This window comes from Micropterus dolomieu, linkage group LG12 (assembly GCF_021292245.1).
Source record: "Micropterus dolomieu isolate WLL.071019.BEF.003 ecotype Adirondacks linkage group LG12, ASM2129224v1, whole genome shotgun sequence".
In the NCBI taxonomy this organism is placed as follows: domain Eukaryota; kingdom Metazoa; phylum Chordata; class Actinopteri; order Centrarchiformes; family Centrarchidae; genus Micropterus; species Micropterus dolomieu.
The window spans coordinates 38,303,948-38,323,698 of NC_060161.1; the positions used below are offsets into that span (position 1 = coordinate 38,303,948).

At 42.2% G+C, this 19,751-nt stretch overlaps 2 protein-coding genes and 1 pseudogene across 6 annotated transcripts in view; all 3 read right to left on the bottom strand.

The window, feature by feature from the left end:
- Positions 1 to 10,340, bottom strand: part of LOC123980239 — an 18,108-nt pseudogene extending 7,768 nt beyond the window's left edge.
- The window catches only part of LOC123980185 (zinc finger protein 260-like), a 672,464-nt gene that overhangs the window by 78,597 nt on the left and 574,116 nt on the right, over positions 1 to 19,751 (bottom strand). The window lies entirely within an intron of this gene.
- Positions 11,648 to 19,751, bottom strand: part of camta2 (calmodulin binding transcription activator 2) — a 31,424-nt gene continuing 23,320 nt past the window's right edge. For all 4 annotated transcript variants that reach the window (XM_046064430.1, XM_046064426.1, XM_046064428.1 and 1 more), the window contains 6 exons: positions 18,643 to 18,824; positions 17,835 to 18,039; positions 17,118 to 17,189; positions 15,266 to 15,459; positions 14,284 to 14,358; positions 11,648 to 14,132 (listed from right to left, as the gene is read on the bottom strand). In XM_046064430.1, the coding sequence (XP_045920386.1) occupies positions 14,078 to 14,132; positions 14,284 to 14,358; positions 15,266 to 15,459; positions 17,118 to 17,189; positions 17,835 to 18,039; positions 18,643 to 18,824 (783 nt within the window). In that variant the 3' untranslated portion in view covers positions 11,648 to 14,077. The remainder of the gene's footprint in view (positions 14,133 to 14,283; positions 14,359 to 15,265; positions 15,460 to 17,117; positions 17,190 to 17,834; positions 18,040 to 18,642; positions 18,825 to 19,751) is intronic.

Here is a 19,751-nt window from a genome sequence, read left to right on the forward strand (position 1 = left end):
TAAGATTAAATCAGACACAGACTTCAGTGTAGACAACACAAATATACACACAATATAGACATACTGACAAATAGTGCAGTGAGCAGAGTGCAAAGGTATATGTACATGTCAGAGGTGGATATGATATACAGGTACATATACATGCACACATATACACAGTGCAATGAGGCATAGTGGAAAGGATGCTGCAATAAACAAGTATAAGTATATATTCAGAGAATAGATGGTTTTGTTTAAGTGTTTTTCTCCCATTTATAAAGGTTTGCTTTCCAGCTTTTATCTATTCAGTGTAAGTAAGTTTGCCAGTAGTTTATGCATCCGTTTACCAATGTAACTTTGTTCAATTTGCAAGTGAAAATGGACTGCACAAAAAGATAATTTAACAAAATAGCTAGAGTGGAAATACTGTGAATTTATATATAATAAAAATTTTAACTTTAAGTTAGTTTTAATAACACAAAAATTGAGTGACTAAATCTGTGAAAATGTAAAAGCATTAGATCATATATAGAAATCACATGCAGTCATGTCTGTTCAGTGTGTAAAATGCATTGTGTGTCCATCAAGACTCTACTTTGCACTCATTGTCATTACATTTACTTCAGTGTGGACAGTCACTGACGTCCTCTCTGCTGAGAAAACAGCCTGGTCAGTACATCTCTGACAGCATGTGGCCCAGCCTCTCTGGGTTGGGGGAGATCAGAGTCATTGGGTGTATGTTCATGGGCTGATTCCATCTAAGTTTCATCAAAACATTGTGCATGAATTTTACAAAAATTGTGCAAAATGCAGCACGTTGTTACAACATGTGGAACTTGCAAGATTTGAACATAAAAAAAACACCTCCATTGTCCTTTGAGTTGACCAAAAGCACACTCCACAGTCATACGAGCTTGGCTGTGGCGGTAGTTGAAGTATTCCTGATCGTTCTATTTTGTCTGGAGTTAACACCTCTTTCCTTCCCCTTAATAATTTATGCAGCAGGAGTCTTGGCTAGCGGTTTGGCTAGGTTATAAAAAGCTGTGTTACGTAGGCCTAGATGAACTTTAGAGACCTAGAGACATTCATATTTACCTATACTGGTGGTCAACAACAGCTTGAAGCACAACCGAGTGGCAACCTTTTCTGTTGAAATAGGCAGTCGCGTTATGATGTGGGGCTACGCCACACACACTGAGGGAACCTCCAGCGCTCCTAAAAGGCGGTCACCATGTCCCAAAGCCCTTGTCCCTTGGGCAGTTCAACGCAGTGAACAAACACAGGCCGTAGCGCTCTGGCAATTTGGTAGACTCTGTGGCATACAGTTGCTGTACTTATTCCAGAGATGAGAACTTTTCGCAGATGTTGTCGAACAAATGTCGGTTCATTCTGAAGTTTGCCATCCAGTCATCTTCGCCAAAAGACCCCAAGACAATACGTTCCCACCACTCAACTCCGTTCTCTCACCCACAAAGACCGGTTCACTGTTGTGGCATTCACAGTAGCCGCAATAACAACAGCTGCAAATAGGGCCTGTTGTCTTTTCTGTTTGCGCCTAATAGAAAAACGTTGAAAATGACCCCTTCCGCGACAGACAAAAAGTAGAAACAGGCGGTACAGTAATAGCATCTCTAATGATCCTACACCTGCCATGTTGACAAACTACAGATGATTTCCCGCCACCTCAAAGTACTCACGCACTGGAGGACAGAGATCCGAACTCAATGTGGATAATGAGAAGGCATTAAAAATACAAGGTGTAAACGCAAAGGTAAGATCAACACTTGGACTCTGGATAACTTATCTGGATACAAATAACATTTTAATAGCAGGTGTAAATGGGCTGTCAGAGTCTTCATGATGATTCAGCAAATGAAAATGATTCCATGTGTGTGGAATCAAAATCAGAAATGAATCCTGAAACTGATGTAACTGGGTCTCTCTGGGTAATCTGGTCTCAACAATGGCCGTCCTGGATAACCAGTGTCAGTAAACGTGTATTTTTTTTACATTTCATTTTAACACTAGGCCACCATAATTGTTGGTAATAAACTTTTGACAGTGTTTGTCTATATTGGGATAAATTTGGACTTAAATGCATGTCCATGTTTTAAAAATGACAGTGAAATCAGCCCAAAACGCTTTCTGTGCTTATCGATAAACATGACGGACTGAAACGATCTTGTTATTGATACTGCAGCCTTAATTTAGCCCCAAGGCCTGTTTAACACCATATTCTGTACCCGTTGCACCCTTCTTTTATAAACCCGAACGTCCGCTGGGGCTCAGTCCACAGGTCCAGAGGGTGTTAACGTTGGGTGTTACACCAACTGATTTCAGTCTGAACAAAACCACATTCATACAAAATAAAAGCAGTGAATATATCTATAAAATACAGATTATTTAATGAAAATGTGTTTAACTACAGCTCAAACAAGAATATATGTATGAAGCAATATTTCATCAAGCGTGAAGTTTAGTTCTTGACCATGGGCAACACATCTGTAATAAATGAGTCTAAATACAAGCGTCATATACTACCTCTTTGTTGAATATTTTTTCCATGAGATGAGAGATTTCTCTCTTTCTCTCAGGCCTATTGCCATCAATGTTTAGGTTGCAATGTTGTCAGAGCACAAATTGACATATAAACAATAAAAAATATATAATTAATAAACAATGAAAAAAACTAAAAATAAAGAAAGAGGAATAAAAACAACAAAAACAGAATATAGGTCTATGTTACATTGAAAATATGTCTTTCTTTTGACAAGCAGTAGCATTTTTTAAAGGAACACGTATTAAAATAAACTATTAATGATAATAATGTGATAATTAAGTTACTTTATACAAACAACAATGGTTCTCCGTTTGTTGAGAATAAAATTGGTATCGGAAAAAGTATCATTCAGGAACCGTATCGAAGTAGAGGTTAATGCACAACATTTAAAAATCTTTGAACGATACCCAGCCCTAACGCTGAGCAGTGCTCAGTCTGTCACTGGCTGGTCGTTGTCCGTTTACGCCCCACCTCAGGCACAACTCTGTCACAAGGCCACGGCCCCTACTCTGGTTGTCCTGTGCAGTCCTTTGCTGCATCTTTTAAATGCAGGGAGAGAGCTGGCAGAATTTGGGTGTGTAGGTACTCTAAACAAATCCAAACCCATCCATTTTCATCAAATTTTGATGAGCCCAAAAGGACTCATTTCACTCCAATACTGAGTGACCATTGCTACCCATGGCCAAGTCACTAATTTGTTTAGCTGACGCTTTTATCCAAAGCGACTTACAATTGCTATACATGTCAGAGGTCGTACTGGAGCAACGAGGGGTTGAGTGTCTTGCTCAGAGACACAATGGTGGATGAGTCACAGTGGGGGATTGAACCCAGGTCTCTCACACCAAAGGCATAGTTTTTCCCCTAGGTATCTACCCCATTGATGTGATATGTACTGTGAGCTCTTACTAGTATTTCTTGCTGCTCTTACTAGTATGTACTGTCAGTTGTAGATCTGTAGTTGATGCTCTGTTGATGCTTGTATGTTGTTCCTCAAATATAAGTCGCTTTGGATAAAAGTGTCTGCCAAATGAGTCAATGTACTGCATCACAGTCACATGATAATGTGTTTAGAACAATGCAGTGCGAAGTAAAAGCTTTCCCACATTGGTCACAGTTTTACGGTTCTTCTCCAGTGTGAACACGTTGGTGGATTTTTAATTGACCTGATGTATTGAAAGCTTTCCCACATTTTTCACACCAGAACGGTTTCTCGCCAGTGTGAACACGTCGGTGGGTTTCTAGGTGACCTGATGTAGTGAAAGCTTTTCCACATTGTTCGCACCAGTACGGTTTCTCACCAGTGTGAACACGTTGGTGGGTTTTTAGTTGACTTGATGTTGTGAAAGCTTTCCCACATTGTTCACACCAGTACGGTTTCTCTCCAGTGTGAAAACGGCGGTGGGTTTCTAGGTGACCTGATGTAGTGAAAGCTTTTCCACATTGGTCACAGCTGTACGGTTTCTCTCCAGTGTGAACGCGTATGTGTGTTTTCAAGTCACATGATGTAGTGAAAGCTTTCCCACACTGGTCACAGCAGAGCGGTTTCTTTCCAGAGTGAACAAGGCGGTGCAACTTCAGTACATCTGATCTTGTGAAAGATTTACCACACTGGTAACAGCTGTATGGTTTCTCTCCAGTGTGAACCCGTCTGTGGCTTTCTAGGCTTCCTGACTGAGTAAAGGCTTTCCCACACTGGTCACACCTGTACGGTTTCTCTCCGGTGTGAACACGTGTGTGAATTTCTAGGTTACTTGATGTAGTGAAAGCTTTTCCACACTGGTCACAGCTGTATGGTTTCTCTCCAGTGTGAACACGTAGGTGCACTTTTAGGTGACCTGGTTGATTGAAAGCTTTCTCACACTGGTTACAACTGTATAGTTTCTCTCCAGTGTGAACACGTTTGTGAATTTCTAGGTTACTTGATGTAGTGAAAGCTTTTCCACACTGGTCACAGCTGTATGGTTTCTCTCCAGTGTGAACACGTAGGTGCACTTTTAGGTGACCTGGTTGATTGAAAGCTTTCTCACACTGGTTACAACTGTATAGTTTCTCTCCAGTGTGAACACGTTTGTGAATTTCTAGGTTACTTGATGTAGTGAAAGCTTTTCCACACTGGTCACAGCTGTATGGTTTCTCTCCAGTGTGAACACGTAGGTGCACTTTTAGGTGACCTGGTTGATTGAAAGCTTTCTCACACTGGTTACAACTGTATAGTTTCTCTCCAGTGTGAACACGTTTGTGAATTTCTAGGTTACTTGATGTAGTGAAAGCTTTTCCACACTGGTCACAGCTGTATGGTTTCTCTCCAGTGTGAACACGTAGGTGCACTTTTAGGTGACCTGGTTGATTGAAAGCTTTCTCACACTGGTTACAACTGTATAGTTTCTCTCCAGTGTGAACACGTTTGTGAATTTCTAGGTTACTTGATGTAGTGAAAGCTTTTCCACACTGGTCACAGCTGTATGGTTTCTCTCCAGTGTGAACACGTAGGTGCACTTTTAGGTGACCTGGTTGATTGAAAGCTTTCTCACACTGGTTACAACTGTATAGTTTCTCTCCAGTGTGAACACGTTTGTGAATTTCTAGGTTACTTGATGTAGTGAAAGCTTTTCCACACTGGTCACAGCTGTATGGTTTCTCTCCAGTGTGAACACGTAGGTGCACTTTTAGGTGACCTGGTTGACTGAAAGCTTTCTCACACTGGTCACAACTGTACAGCTTCTCACCAGTGTGAACACGTAGGTGCACTTTTAGATTACCTGGTTGACTGAAAGCTTTCTCACACTGGTCACAACTGTACAGCTTCTCTCCAGTGTGAACACGTAGGTGCACTTTTAGGTTACCAGGTTGAGTGAAAGTTTTCCCACACTGGTCACAGCTGTACGGTTTCTCTCCAGTGTGAACTCTCTGATGAATCTTCAAATATCTAGATGTTGCGAAGGATTTGTCACAGTGCTGACAGCGGTGAAGTGTGAGTCTTTCTCTTCCCCTCAGCTTCTATATAAACAGAAATACAGAGAAAAGGACAGAATGAAATGCTTTATTATGCCTCTCGATAATTTGTGACAGACTGTTAACTGTGTAACAAATACATTGAGTAAACACTGACGAACAACAGTGATAATATTTAAATGTGCTGATCAAAGTCATTGCTGTGACAATTAAGCAGTCCATGAAGCTGAAACCACTGCATGTTCTCTCTCTTTCTAAGTGCTGGGTAACAGTGTGGAGTAACATTTTATTCAGTTATTTGAACACAATACATCATCACACATCTATTTACTTAGTGCACAGGAATAAATAACAAATTCTTGCAGACTAATCAACACACGGCAGCTGGAGCTTCTCGTGTCAAAGGTGAAAGCCAGTTTAATGTTTTGATGAGAGGATGTAAAAGGAAACTTTTGGGTACAAGAAAAGAAAAAAAAAAACTTTCTTTTCTCAATTTTGAGAAAATTGCTTTGAAAGAAAAGAGATGTGTGTTCTCTTTTAATAAACAAGGCAATGTCATATTATATATTGTCACCACAGGTGAATGAATTTGCATATTCCGAATCAGGGCACAGAAGCTGCATTAAAATGCTTTTTGGGTGATCAGATTGTGACCGGGTAGCACTTGACCACATGAAAGTACACGTGTAAATGCAACCAAGACGCACTGAGGACAGATTGTGATCCGATCAGCAAGATGACCTCTGGAGGTCAGGGACACCATGACCACATGGATGTAAATGCGTTGTCAATTAACATACAACAACTACTTGGGCGGAAATATGTACCGGTCGCAATCTTCTGTAAATAAATACAAAAGTCTGACAGCGCAGACAGGCGCCTAGACAGTTTGTCCATTCAGTGTTGTGCATTAACCTGCTCAAATAGCGCCGATTATTGATCATGTTTTTGGAGAACTGATTGTGTCCGTTTATTAATGGGAACTAGGGCTGGGCAATAAAACAATAATGATAATTATCCTGATACAATTTTCCTCAACAAATTAACAAGTGTTCAATAAATATTTGATTAAATTGATTTGAATCACGAACAAATTAGCACTTTCTTTTCTACTAAGATATTTATTTTGTTGAGGAAAATGGACTGACAAACATTTTACTTCATTTTTGGCTAACTCAAGCACTGCTGTGTTAAACTCAATGTAAACTACTAAAAGGAAAACCTACACATTATAAAGAAAAGTATCTAGAAAATGACACTTGACTGAACCTAAGTTTCACTTTTGCTTTCCGGTCGAGCTAGTACATAGGTGCACCGCTATAGAGAAAAGTTTGGATAATCCTTGGAAGAAAACAAATCACTGTGAAAAGACACACTTAAAGTTATTTTAACTTGTAGTTATCGATCATTTTTGGTCCTGCGCAAATGAAAGGAGTATGTGATGTGTGGTTGTTTGAGCTAGACGGTACGATCGGATCTTCCTCCGACCACTTTAACTTAAAACGTGTCTCCCAATCTTGCAACCACGGCTGACGATAAATAGGCTATGACACACAGCCAGATGTCTGCAGCTAACATAAACGTCAGATAAAAGTTATAATAATGGCGGGGTCTCGCATTTTCAACTACTAAAAATCCAACAAATACACATTTCCCCACCAGCCTTAAATGCACCATCGGCAAATTTAATACCTACAGCAAATTTACAGTCAATATAAGACGATTAATTCCCCTGATTTTATTTTAAGACTTTTTAAGGAGTCACAGGAACCCTGATATCTCTAGACTGTCTTGCTAACCAGGCTAGGCAGCTCCCGGCAGCAACTATTTATTACGTTTGATAAATTCTGATGGGCAACAGTGCTTATAAACTGTAGCTCGGTAAAGATAACCGCAGCGTGCATGAACATGCGTTCATATGCATGTGCACAAAATAAAACTTGCGCATTCCAGCAGCGACCTCTGTGCGGACACAGACAACACACTTGAAGGCGGTCCTCATAGGAACACATCATTTTAAAATGAGACAGTGATTATCTTTGTTAGATAAGTTAAAGCCTAGTTCACGCTACACGATTTTTAGCCCGATTTGCCGCTTGTCGAGCTCTGCAACCGTCTGGATCTGATCGGGGGTAAATCAGCGTTCTCGCAGTCGTTATGTGTGAACTACACAATGACACATCAAAACAGCTCTCTGAGACATTGCCGACATCTGCCAGATATCTAGCACGCCAAATATTTTGAAGAGTTGGCTGACTTAACATCCACATCCAGCCGATGAGAGCAGGCAGCTACTTTTTCACTGCAAAACAGTTTTTACTCACCTCCAGCTCTCTCTGTAGCTCAGACGATCCCTGCTACCTGCCTAATAATACTGCGTAACTACAGGATAACAAGTGGAGAACATTCAAGATTTTTTACAACTCTGCTTACCTTATTAGTCTTGTGTAATGTCTCTAAAGAATGAAAATAAATACTAGGCTCCTCTGTACCTCAAACATTTTAAGGGAGTTATTGTCCCTTTGATGCAGTGCAAGATTAACTGTAAACAGTTTTAGTAATTGCACATCATCAGCCCCAGTGCCACTGTTAGGGTTGATTATCACTTAAAATTTTACGATACCAGTGTCAAAACCAGTACCCTTAAAGTGATACCGATAACAATTCATAGTTCTATTGCCATATTTTAAACACTTTTATGATCTCAGTGCTACGCGAGTGTGGCCTATCAAGAGCACTAGCCTGTAGGGCTGCAGCTAATGCTGATTTTAGTACTCAAAGCATCGTTTAAGAAATACTTTTGAATACTGAATATAATTAAAATCCATGTTGACAACCCCCAGGACAGAGGGACTAACTAACTGAAGACTTTTTAAGACCTTAATACCACCTTGGATGAAATTAAATACCAACTTTGCTGCCGTATAATGAAAAATCTGTATGAATTTTAAGCCCGAGAAAATTATTTACAGTTAGATGAATGTAATAAAACATATTATAACACACTAGATATTTCAACACCATTTTGATGAAATATTCAATGCTGAAATATATAAATAGGGGGTCTGGGGGTCCCCTAGAAAATTTTGAGCACTGAACACTTAATTTCCTGCATTCTGGAGAAATGTTCTGCACCAATTGATGGTAGAATAGTCTTTATTTAAATAAAGTGATTCAGATGACAATTCAAACAGAATATAATGCAGTACTCAGTAGGTTGTTTTTTTAGCTTAAGAAACTTTTTTTGGACAATGCACATTTGTTTCTTCTATATTTAAATGGCATTGCATGTTTTTTTTTATTGTGCAAATAAACCTTTCTCAAGGATTTCCATTTGTTTTTTTTTTTTTTTAACATTTCTTGTTGCAAGCCATTTTTCAGAGCATATTTAACAAATGCTTCAAAAAAAAGTGATGGACAAGTCCCCAGTATCCCCAGCGTAAATTACACCTACGAAAAGCGGCTGTGGCTCAGGAGGTAGAGCAGGTCGGCCGTTAATCAGAAAGTAGGCAGCAGTGCATGTCGAAGTGTCTTTGGGCAAGATGCTGAAACCTGAATTGTATGGATGTTTCTGTTTGAGCACTTATGTATGAATGTGTTTGACTGGTGAATGCAGATGTAGTGTAAAAGACTAGAAAGGCGCTATACAAATACGGAGCATTTATATTTAATGCAGTACTATAATGAACTCAGTTCATGTTTGCTCAGTCGCTCAACCTGTTGGTCAAAACTGTAATGCGTACCGTGGTAGTGCAGCCGTCATGTCAGTCATGCGGTTCTTACATTTTATAATAATCTTTATTTGTAGAGCACTTTTCAAAAACAAGTTAAAGTGCTTTAACAAGTGTAAATTTGCATTCATTAACTTCATGAGCGAAGCTTCGATTATTCGCTCTTAATTACTATCGACTAAAGACATTTGGGTCAGCTCTAGTGTTTACGTAATCGTTTACGTTAACAAAATCGCCCCAGCCCTAGGCACAAGACCGAAACCTGATATCACAAGAGGTTTCTGGTCTGTCTGTAGCTGGCCTCATCAACAATGCAGTATGATCATGAAATACATATTTTTGCACATGTAAAACCAACGTCAAGATTTTGCACAACCCTGCAGACTGTCTGTCTTTCTTATCAGTTTGTGTTTCATGATCAACCTGCAGTGAGTGTCCATATATCAAGACAGGTGCTGGTGGTCTTCTCTGCAGAGCCGCCCAAAACCCTGACAGGACTCCAGCAACAAAGGAAACTTTGTGGCCATTAAGGAGCTGATTGCAAAGCATGAAGTCATTCTAAATGATATTTTGGGAGGTGCTGGAAAAGGACCACGTTGTTGTCTGTCCCATCTTAGACTCCGAGACTGAGATATCATGAAGACATTTAACCACTTAATCCCCAAAACAAGCGGTGAAGCCACAGTGAAGGTTCACCATGACACTCCGCCATGACACGTGCTGCACGCGCATGTGCAGAACCCAACAGCACAAAGAAAAGAGAAACGCTCGTGAGTTTTTCTTTCAGCTTCCTCTCTTCAAGATGAAAACAGGAATCACGGAGACACTTTGGAAATCAAACCACGTCAACACAAACCCTGGAGCGGGTTTTCAGGCTCTGATCTCTAACAACAGAATGAACGGATGATACACGGACCCTCGAGACTCTTCCTCGTGTCTTTAGTCTCGTGATGAAGTCATGAACACTGACCTGAACATCGGTGCTATCAGAGCACGAGGCTGCTGTTTGGCTCCTGCGGTCCGGGTTCTGGTTCTCCATCGTCCTGCAGGTCTCCGCTGTGACTGGTGGACCGTGTTGTCCTGGACCGAGTCTGGATTCTGGTCTCGGAGGTCTTCAGGCTGAGATACAGGAGCGCTGCGCGATCCCGTGGAGTGTTCTCGCGATGTCTCTGCGTCTCGCCCCGCCCCTTAGTTACTGTTGCTCAGGCAGCAGATTTCCTACCTCAGTGATAAACTAAAGTCATAATATATCAACAAAGTCTCGCCACAACTACACACAGATGTTAATTTCTGATAAAGTGCAGCTCACAGCTGCTTTAGAGGAAAGCATCCCGGAGCAGAGAGGCAACTGACAGCTGTGTCATGTTGTTCTCGCGCCTATTTGCGGCGGCTGTCTGTGTAGCATTGACTGAACACTGAGGAACAACAGTGATAATATATAAATATGCTGATCAAAGTCATTGCTTTCTCTCTCTTGTTCTCGCTCTAAATGCTGAGTAACATTAGTGTGGAGTAACATTTTATTCAGTTATTTGAACACAACATAACATCACACACTAAAATGTTCTGGGTCGTTCCTTTGACTGTCAGATTTGTCCCTTTTTGTTGTATCAGGATCTCCTCAAAAACAAGATAGTTCATCTCAAGGGGTTTTAATAAACTTGTACGCACACACATATGGCTAAAATACCAGCTGTTCAACGTACTACAGAAGAACCTGACTGAACTGGCCGTCCACCCTGAGCCGTGGTTCTGCTCGAGCTTTCTGCCTCTTAAAAGGAAGTTTTTCCTTTCTTCTGTCGTCTCTCTTGGTGGGAACTGTTGGGTTTCTGTAAATAACATCATAGAGTACGGTCTAGACCTGCTCTTTTATGAAAAGCACTATGAGACAACTGCTGTTGTGAATTGGCACTATATAAATAAAATCGAATTGAACTCAGTTCCGTGTTTGTCAGTGTCCTCTAACCTACACATACATCTGCACGAGGTAATTATGCTGTTTTTCTCAGTTGTAATGTCCTCCTAGACCTTCATAGTGTACTAATTTACAAAGTGAAATAAGCTGTTTAGCTTAAACTACTACACAGAAGGTTAGACGACACTCTGACGCTGTCGAACATCTCATCCAATAGACAAAGTAAACTGAAACCTATAAATGATAATTATTATATTGTTCTCCCCATATTGTTTCGGAGAAGTTTGAAAACGCTGCCGACCCCGTTCCTTTCCATACTGCATAAGAATCAGATTTTTAGGTTTGCCTACAGCATTTATTACTGCAGAAATTAGCCGAGAGAACCAGCAGAGACTTGCATCTCTTTGAACGTCTCTGTGGTCATTCAGCGTCTCTTGTGGCTGTTGTGCGGCTCTCTGTAACTGTGTGGTTGGCCCTCACCCAGTAAGAAACAAAAACACGAGAGACAAATAGCAAACAGCTGATTTATTCGTCTGACTTGTAGAATAATGTATTTCATCTTAAAGGTCTTAAAATGCGAAACAATTAAATACAAACTCATGCAAAGCTTCACTGCAGCAGCCAAAGAAGAAGAAATCTTTTGAAAACAAGCCAAAGACCAACTCTGTCAAACAATTCGTTATGAGGACGGCTCGTGCTTGGCCCTAGCCTCGTTGTGGTCGCTGTGACAAAAGCACAGCATCAATCAGCCTCTGCTTAAAAATGAAAAAAAAAAAACAAGGAGCTGTGGCAGGAAATGTTCTGGAGCAACTTGTTGCTCGTAGCAAAGTGCCGTTGAGGCCGCTGCGTCGTCCGTCGCTGCTATCCTAAAACTTTCTGGATGAATTAAAAAACAGTTTGAAGGGAACCCCGGCTTGACCTCTGACCCATCATCAGCAAAGAAGCAACGACCTGTCGGCTCAGCGGAGGGTTGACGCTGAAGGAAGGAAACGTGACGTCTTGTTAGGCTGATCTCTAAGTGGAAGTCTGGATGTTTTTATCCGAAAGGACATAAGAGAGATCATTTCCTTCCAACATGTGTTTCTTACCGAGAAACAACTCTGAGTGTGATTTCTGACCGTTTTAAAACATCAATTTCCCTCCATGAGCTTTGTGAACTACAGTGTTTGAACAGCAGCTTCGATCTTTAAGTTTCACGCAGAAACTGAAAGTGCATTTTCACCCATTCTGATCTCAACTGTGAAGTTTAAAGCCGCTGCTGCTCGATAAATGTAAACGTATCGAACAAAATTTGCAACAGTGTTTTTTGATTGATTCGTTTTGTCTGCGTAGAGTCAGAGGTCAGAGGTCAGGGTTCCTTAAGACTCGACCTTACAGTCTGTGCAGCACACACACTCACACAAACTCACATTAGCGGCTCATGCTGTAATAAATAAAAACACCCATAGCATCTATAAAGTCCAACAATAGAATATATATATATATATGTTTATATATGTGATTGTTTAAATATATTTATAGTAGCTTTGTTATAATCATATACATTTTGAAGTACACAGCGTGTAGACTCCCCGTTCCAAAATGTGACGACCCGCAAACATTCAGACTTCTGAAGGAATTTCTGACCTCAGTCTGAAATCTCTTTGTTCAGGTGACCCTCAAACACACTGTCCTGTTAGTTCTCGTCTCCCGACCTTGGCAGGAAAACAGCAGTAAATTGTGGGCAGGAGGGAACAGACGTAGACACTCCTGGGTCTTGGTTTGCCCTGAGCTGTGCCTCCCAGGAGAGATCAGTTGAGTTAGGGTTTTTCCCCAAAGGCCTTTCTCAAACTGCGTCCCCGTGCTCTTGTGAAACGGCATCGGTCTCAGAACACATTGACAGTCCAGATCAAAACAGGTCCAGACCAAATGACCACAGGTGATGCTGACTTTAGACAGGTAAACAGGCTCAGAGCTGCTGTCACTTTGGTCCTACGGGTGTTATTATGTCACCAAATTAAGTTTTTAGAGAAAGTAAACACTTAAATTTCAAACGTGGCTGATTTATGTCTTTTTGCTCCAACGTTGATGCGAGGACCCGTCGTCATCTTCAGGAGAACAGTCTTATCTCGGCACTTTGGTTTTTCACCGCCGACTCTGATGTCGAATAAATACTGTATGTGCATGTAAAAAATGTGCATGATGGAGAGCCCTAAACGATCTTTAAAGTAAAAAAAAAGGAAAAGAAAATGCGCTTGATTGACGACAGCTGAGAATCACTGCCTGTACTGCTGAAAATACTGAACTTGAAATAAACATGCAGAGCGCTGAACTGCATCTGTGTATTTATATCAATATATAATTGCTCGTGGAGGATAAACTTGGTCTTGGAGTGTAAATCTAGTGCTGAAGTCAAGCTTCATGTTTCATGTTCTAGAGCTGCCACTGTGGGCTCCTTGAACGCCTCGTCAGTCTCATCAAACATATTTAAATGAAAATGAATGGAGGCAGTGAGGTAACATTTTGTTTGATTGCTTCTCACAAGTCAAAGTAGCTGAAAACTTTTCCCTCCAAAACACCTGCAAGTAGACCTTTGAGTGCTGAAGTCTGGGGTCCCGAGTTGAACTTGCAGAGCCCCAGGTCCGTAGCGTAGAACTACTCTGTGCTGAGAAAGGCCTGGAGAACGAGTCTATAGGACGGTGTGACACTATTAAAAAGCTCTTTAAGCTGCAGACAGACAGCTACATTCAACCATGAGAGAAGACATTAGATATATAGATCGATCAATCAAAGGAGGCGGAGGAAAGGAAGAAAGAAGAGCCGGGGTGGGATAAGGCATCTCTCCATCATGTCTGTTGCGTTTCCGTCCCTTTGTACATCAGAGTAAACCTGCCAAAAGACAACGAGATCAACCATCCTTCGTCCGTCTCTCCTCTCCAGGAGCTGAAATGAAGACACGGTTTAAGTGGTGAGCCCTCTCCTCTCCAGCTCCCTCGTCTGCTTCAGCTCTTTTATCCTGGGAACGACACAAAGATGAGACCGTGAACACGGGCGACGGCACCATCTCACCAAGAACATTAAAATATGCAACAAGAGAAGAATGTCCACAAGGAAAAAGACTCATTCACGTTTGTAACACAACAAACTGTAAAACGAGTGTGTGTTACCTGTGTCTGCAGCGTCTCAGGAACCTCATGATCTTCCTCGCCGCCTGGTCCTGTTTCTTCGTCAAGAAAGACCCCCTGATGGGAACAAAATCAATATCTGCTGCTTACAATCAATCATCAGTATCTACTGGGAGGAATCAAGAAGCTCTGGCCGTAATCGGAATGTGCTGGCAGCGATCAATATCTGTTGGTAATGATGAATATTTCCTGGCAGTTAGCGGCTGTAAATATTTATAACAACTAATATCTACATCAGAACTGGTTAGTGAGGTGATAATAAAACTCCACTTAGTAACATTGACGTTAGCACAAGGGCTAAGTTTGAATTTACACAGCAGCTTCACCCGTCTCCAGAGGAACAGGAGCTTAGCTCGTTAGCTTCAAGTTTATAGAACGGTGAAACAAAACACGTTGTGTGAGTGAAGTTTGAACAAAGCTGTGATAGTCTGCAGCCGTGCTAGCAGCTGTGCGGAACACGGCCATGCTTTGTGCTAACGGCACGCATGTTGCATGTTCGAACTCTCGCTCACCTCCTTGTGGTTATCAGGCGTAACGTTTACCATGTTCACCATCTCGGTTTAGCCTGTTAACATGCTAACATTAGCTAATTAGCAGAGTACAGCTGAGGCTGATGGGAATGTGATAAGTTCTTCAGAACCCAAAGTGTTGGTCTAATTAAAACTTTGACCTGATGATGACCGCTAGAGGAAAGCGCCATGATGATTTGACAAGTGTAGTAATGTATTTTTTAAAAACAGGTCTACTGCACTACGAGAACTTATGAACCTTTACTCCCCATCCCCCCACACAAACTGTGCAAACTATCTACAAATTACACAGCTAAATAAAAGTCATTAAACACACTTCCACACAGTGATCAACATTTTCTCTGTGCCAACCCACAAGATGACGTCTGGCTGTGTCGACATGTGTTTGTATGCAGATGATGTGCTACTGTGCTGATGTATCCATGAGGTCTTACTTGATCTTGGTGTTGTGTCCGGAGGCCCCTCTTGGACCCTGCTTGAGCCTCTCGTACTCCTTGTAGCTACGGTAGTACTGCTGGATGAGGACCGCCGCCCGCCGGCTCTGCTGGAAACGCTTCTGCTCGTAGTACGACCGAAACTTGGACTGGATCAAGATGGCTGCCTGGGTCATCTTCTTATAGAGCGCGTACTGAGGAGACGGAGTTGCTGTTAGGGCCCATGTACAGCCAGAGGACAAACACAACGTCTCACAACATGCCAAGACAAACTAGAGATGAAGCTCCCTCTGAATCTGGGACTCACCTGCACGCGTCACAAGTACACTACCTGGACAAAAGTATGTGGACACTGTCCAGTCTTAGGGCCCTAAGGTCCAACAGGAGGACATCTCAATGATGCTACACAAGTTTTTTCCCTGTACTGGAAGCTTCATCTCAACAACCAGAGCGGCTGTTGTTCAAGCTGAAAATTTATTCTCCAACATGCTGCAGTTTTACAGAAACACCCGACATCATAAACACACTTTCCCTTCTACTAAAGCTAGAGACAAAACACAGGGCAGCCATTTTCTTCCTTCAGACTGAAAGAATCTCTGTCTGTGGCTTGAAACCAGATATTTTCAGTTTATTCTCCTTATTATTTCTCATAATGGCCCATTTATACTCCTGCATCAGGTCTACGCACGTAGCCATGCATATATACTTGTGCATCGGTGTGTTCGTCATTCTGCAATTACACCCCCAAACGCTAGTCGGCAGTAGCGCTACAGCGTCCACTGTGTTGACTGTTGAACAAACTAACCGCTAACGTGAATGGGGGTAAAACTGTATATGTGCGGCTGGTATTGCGTTTTCAAATGTTATCCACCGAATGGATCACAGTCAGATAGTGAAACAAGTAATTTCGCTCGGGTTGTTACTTGAAAGCATGGGCACTTCCTGTTGGCTCGGAGGCATTGCGAGACTACCCAGCTGACCAAACTCAGAGCTTAAGGTCCGGGTCACCTCAACATGTTTTTTTCTTTTTTGTTACATTTTTGAGGAGGTGCACGTCAGGCTATGGCGTAGGTGACGGCGTAGGTTACGGGGCTACGCAGAGGCTACGCCATCGATTCGACGCAGAAGTTTTAATTACACTTAACATGTCACATTTTCTCCAAGTAATAAAACTGTCCACACTGTAAATCCTCACAATTCTTAAAATACAGATTAAAATGAAGATTAATTGCTTTATATCTCATACAGAACTTCTTCTTATTGGCATCTGATGTTATAACAACACTGCCTTTTCTGCTCTGAATTGCTGCCGGGAGCGTTAGCATTTAGCATGCCTGGTGGAAAAGCGACGACGTACATGAAGGAGATATGTTCGTCTTCGGTGTCAGTAAACAACACTGTGCTGCATTCAGGGCTAAACAAGATGTTGGCAAAGAGTAATGTTAACTATGCACACACATGATCTTCGGCTGTCCACATACTTTTGGCTTTGAGACCAGATATCCTGTTCATTAACTTGAGATAATCTGATACCAACAGTAATAAATTATTAACGGCTCTATAAAAATAAAAGTGAGCGTCATGGGGAAGATTCACATCACAGGAAACACAACCTGTTTGTGGTCTTATGGCTGCTGTCCAGACTCAACACACACAAACACACTCACACTGACTACACACCACTACATCTACTGGTCAGCCATATTACCTTCAGAGCTATCCATGTTAGCTAGCCAGAGAGAGAGAGAGAGAGAAAGAGAGAGATGGTGAAGAGACACAGCAGGTTAGTTCAGTGTTAGTGAAGCTGGAGGACAAACTGCGCAATCCAACACACACACTCATGAACACACACCTGTTTGTATTTCCTGTAGCATCTCTGTATGACGGCTGCAGCCATGTCCTGCTGCTCCTTTAACCTCCGACCCTACAGACACACAGGAACCAGTACTGTTATAAAAACAGACCTGATCCATCAGGTTCCTGCGCACAAGCCTCTTGGGGGCAGAGTGGAATCCACTGTTTCAGAAAACACACACAACTGACAGTGGAGAGACCTGAGGATCATACTCAAAGCTCCATGTCAGGGTTTCCTCTAAACAAAGTTCAGTGTTTCTCACTAAAACTCGTTTGTATCTTTAAGGTAACAATCACGTTGAATGTATTTCCTTCCTCATAAAAACGTATGGTCCCAACTCTACTTGTGTCCTCACGAGAACAACCAAACAAGGACCCACTTATTAAAACTGGAGCCTGACCGATATGGGGTTTTACTACATATACCCAGTTAGATATTTAATTTTAAATCCAATATTCTGATATAATATCTGATATTGGGGCTGCTGTGGAGGTAGAGCGGCAGTCCACTAACCGGAAGATTGGTGGTTCAATCCCTGGCTTATGATGTGCAGTTGGCACCTCAGCCTCTGCCGTCAGTGTCTGAATGTGGGTGAATGTGATGTAGTGTGACGCTCTATGAGACTGAAAAGGCGCTGTACATATATACAGACCATTTACTGGGAACAGTAATGCCTTCAACCCGGTGTGGTTCCTAAGGTGGGCGTGTGCGAACCTTGTATCTCCTGAAGGCGTTCTGGATGATCCTGGCGGCCTCGTAAAGCTCCCTCTGCTCTCCGTCCGTCAGTGTCAGCAGTGCAAAGTCTCTCTCCATTTTTCCATTGGCCGAGGCGTTCAGGAACTCCGCCCACGCCGCAGAGGAGGGGGGGCGGAGCCTCTGGAGGGCCAGTGCACTGAGGGGCGAAGGGGGACGCACCCTCCTGCAAGGACACACATCAACAACTATGTGTAAAGCGTCCTTGGGTCCATGAAAGGCGCTAAAAATATTAATTTATTTATGTAATGTTAGCTAAATTAGTAACAAAGTAATATTAAATCATTATCAGCGGTCTTTCATTACTAACTAACCTACTAGTCAAGGGTTGAGAACATCTATTACAAGCTTAGACTGAACTGGTGTACAGCTCTGTCCTGTACACAGACTGAACATCCTGATAATTATTTTTCAGTTTTCAGAGTCTGACATGTGGATGTTAGAGAAATGAAGGACCATGGAGCTGAGCTTAATGAAGTAAATTAGGAATGCAAACTAATCCTTTTAAGCTAATTAAGAGATGTTTCTTTTGGATTTGGATTTGCAAATTAAATACTTAGTAATTATCCAGGGATCCTGTATAGAAAAAATAATGCATCAAGATGCATCGATAATCGTTTTATAATAGAATCGCAACCCTCTGAATCGTAATCGAATCGTGAGGTGCCCAGATTCGTGCCCCTACATGTAACGGCTTGAAGTAAATTTGGCCCGATGCCAGACTTATTTGCCGACTCCTGCTGTAGGGGATTGTTCAGGCGTGGCTCACCTGGGTGGGGAGTGTGTGTGGGCATCGACCGTGTCCAGGTATGTAGCCAGCCAGGTGTCCTGGATGGCCGGGTTGTCTCGCCTCTCTCTCAGCGGTGACTCCGCCCCCCTGGGGAAGTCCTCCTGTTTGATTCGCTCCGGGGTCGCCTCGATGATTTGCTCTGCCAGTGTTGCCATGTCAACCTGTTGTGGGGACGGTAACCATAGCAATAGGAATACAAGACATCTGTGGTTACTGAATATGTGAAGTGTGAGTTTAGTGCACGTGTGGAACTGTGGGCCTAGGAAATCAACTTCAGGGACGCAGGGACAAAACACAGAAACTAAATTCTGGGACTAGACTTGGGGACAAAACACAGAAACTAAATTCTGGGACTAACCTCAGGGACTAGACGTGGGGACAAAACACAGAAACTAAATTCTGGGACTAACCTCAGGGACTAGACGTGGGGACAAAACACAGAAACTAAATTCTGGGACTAGACTTGGGGACAAAACACAGAAACTAAATTCTGGGACTAACCTCAGGGACTAGAAGTGGGGACAAAACACAGAAACTAAATTATGGGACTAACCTCGGGGGCTAGACTTGGGGACAAAACACAGAAACTAAATTCTGGGACTAACCTTGGGGACTAGACTTGGGGACAAAACACAGAAACTAAATTCTGGGACTAGACTTGGGGACAAAACACAGAAACTAAATTCTGGGACTAACCTCAGGGACTAGACGTGGGGACAAAACACAGAAACTAAATTCTGGGACTAACCTCAGGGACTAGACGTGGGGACAAAACACAGAAACTAAATTCTGGGACTAGACTTGGGGACAAAACACAGAAACTAAATTCTGGGACTAACCTCAGGGACTAGAAGTGGGGACAAAACACAGAAACTAAATTATGGGACTAACCTCGGGGGCTAGACTTGGGGACAAAACACAGAAACTAAATTCTGGGACTAACCTTGGGGACTAGACTTGGGGACAAAACACAGAAACTAAATTCTGGGACTAACCTCGGGGACTAGACTTGGGAACAAAACACAGAAACTAAATTCAGGGACTAACCTCGGGGACTAGAAGTGGGGACAAAACACAGAAACTAAATT